The following is a 2,351-nucleotide window of genomic DNA, read 5'->3' on the forward strand; positions in this document are numbered from 1 at the left end:
AAGACTAAGAGGAATTTTCTGGAGTACATTCGACTTGAGATATCTGAGTGACGATATGAGCATGATTTTGAATATTTAGTGGAGTTGTGAATAATGTAAAAGGAAGTGAAAAAGATGATTGATTGAATGTGTATGTGTTCATATCGTATATCAGGATTCTTCTTAAATATTATAAATATTATAATCAAAGTTATTAAAATTATTAAAGTTAAAAGGGCTCTGATTCCTTTAGAATTATTTCTACTTTCTACTTTCTAGCTACACATTTTGCAATATTACACGCAAGTAAAAGAGGCTATCTTTGCTATCAACAGCATCACCAAAGCTTCCGCACCATACCATCACAAGCCTCAAAATATGAAATCACACCAGTCATCACACCCTTTCCGTCATAGCAGTCACCACACTTATACCTGTCTGTTCTACACCAGTTCCCACAGTCCCTCTCTTCCCCGCCGCACCAGTTACCTCATTCCTTTCCCCTTCACACCCGTCGTAACACTCTCCTTGCCTCTCGGCCAGTCACCAGCCCACCACAAATCCTCAACTTCTCTTCTTCCTCCGTTAAACACCAAGTCACGGTTCTTTCCCCTCCTCCCGTCATACAAGCGCCGCCCACTGTCACACCAGCCCCGCCCCCTGTCATACCAGCCCCGCCCCCTGTCACACCAGCCCCGCCCCCTGTCACACAGCCCCCGACCCCTGTTCATAACCAGTCCCGCCCATGTCACACCAGCCCCGCCCCCTGTCACACCAGCCCCGAACTGTTCACCCAGGCCCCGCCCTGTCATTACCAGCCCCGCCCCCTGTCACACCAGCCCCACGCAATACTCAACATTAGTCCTGTATTCTCTTCTTCTCTCGTACACCTGTCATGGGCTTCCCCCCTCCTCCCTGTACAGTACAAGGTGCCGCCACTGTCAACAGCCCCGCCCCCTGTCATACCAGCCACGACTCTGTCACACCCAGGCCCGCCCCTGTCACACCAGCCCCGCCCCTGTAACCAGCCCCGCCCCCTTTTCCCGCCACCAGACAGACGCCGTGCGGGACCGTCATTTTAACTTCCGAGTGACGAGACGATAAAGTCCCCCCCCCCCCACCCCGGCTCTGAAACCGTGTGTGAATCGCGGAAATCTGAAAAATGTTCTTCACTCACAGTCTGGATTTCACTTCCCGCCGACAAATTTCCTCATCGACGGGAAAATCTACTTGCCGTCCGCAAACCGATCCAAGTCTCCTGTCGATATCGAGGGAAAACAACACACACACACACACACACACACACACACACTCATCACACCCAACGTATTTCGTCCTCCTCGTCTCCGGTGCGTTCAAACTCCCCCCTCGGTGGCCTTTGATTTCTTACATCTTATATCAACAATAAATGTCAACAACCCCATCCAAGAAGTCATACCATTAGAGAAAATTTACAGCACAGCAGCAGGACATCAGAAGCGATGGCTCGTAAAGGCGAAACCGTGCTTCCTTCTCCCTAACAATGTTCAATACACGAGGACCCAAACGGAGGCAGGAAATGCTTTAAGTCGCCAAACCTTGTACTGCTTTAAGAGGCGGATCACCATTAATTGGGCGGAGGCTGCAACGCCCACGGAAGGAGAGGGGGGGGGGGGGGAGGGGGGGGAAGGAGGGGGGGCGGGGCGGAAGGAGGAGGGTGGGGGGCGCAAGACTGTTTTTGGAGGGTGGGGGGGGGGGTTGGTTATCGGTGCTACTGGCTTTGTATGAAAACTTTGTCTATAATTTTGGTTTGTTCTTACTGATTGTTTAATTGATGGGTTGGATGTTCTCTTGAGAGGATCGGATCTTGTTAAAAAAAAAAATATAGCGAATAGCGTTTTCTATTTGTTTTTTGTTTACACGACCTAATCCTTTCTACCGCTTTCTAGTGCCTCTTATCTTCTCTTACATCTCTCTGCGCGCACTGTCACTCTCTTCTCTCCATCCTCAGAATAGACTACTCTGTCTGTGCCATGTCATCTCCTGATCTCTATCTCTCGGTCTGGTCTGTCTGTCTGTCTCTCTTCTTACTAGTCTCTCATGTAGTTCTCTCCTCCGTCTAGTCCTCTCTCTCTTCTATATCTCCTTAACTATCTCGACCTCTCTCCTCTATCTCTAGCCGTTTTCTCTCTTCTCTATCTCCTTCGTCTATCTATTTATCTAACTTACTTATATACCTAAATCTAGTATTTATCTTTTATATCTATATCTTTATCTCTATCTATCTATACTAACTACATCTAAGAGCACCCTATCGATTTATCTATCTCATCTATATCTTTAGCACGTATATCTATGACTATCTAATCTACCAGTAAGACTGAGATTTTATG

At 47.9% G+C, this 2,351-nt stretch overlaps 1 protein-coding gene across 1 annotated transcript in view; it reads left to right on the forward strand.

The window, feature by feature from the left end:
* LOC125039987 (pollen-specific leucine-rich repeat extensin-like protein 3) overlaps window positions 1-1,471 on the forward strand; it is an 8,195-nt gene extending 6,724 nt beyond the window's left edge. The window contains exons 4-6 of the mRNA XM_047634392.1: window positions 259-415; window positions 523-999; window positions 1,437-1,471. Of these exons, the coding sequence (XP_047490348.1) occupies window positions 259-415; window positions 523-999; window positions 1,437-1,471 (669 nt within the window). The remainder of the gene's footprint in view (window positions 1-258; window positions 416-522; window positions 1,000-1,436) is intronic.
* The last annotated feature ends 880 nt before the right edge of the window (window positions 1,472-2,351 follow it).

This window comes from Penaeus chinensis, chromosome 28 (genome assembly GCF_019202785.1).
Source record: "Penaeus chinensis breed Huanghai No. 1 chromosome 28, ASM1920278v2, whole genome shotgun sequence".
NCBI classification, from domain to species: domain Eukaryota; kingdom Metazoa; phylum Arthropoda; class Malacostraca; order Decapoda; family Penaeidae; genus Penaeus; species Penaeus chinensis.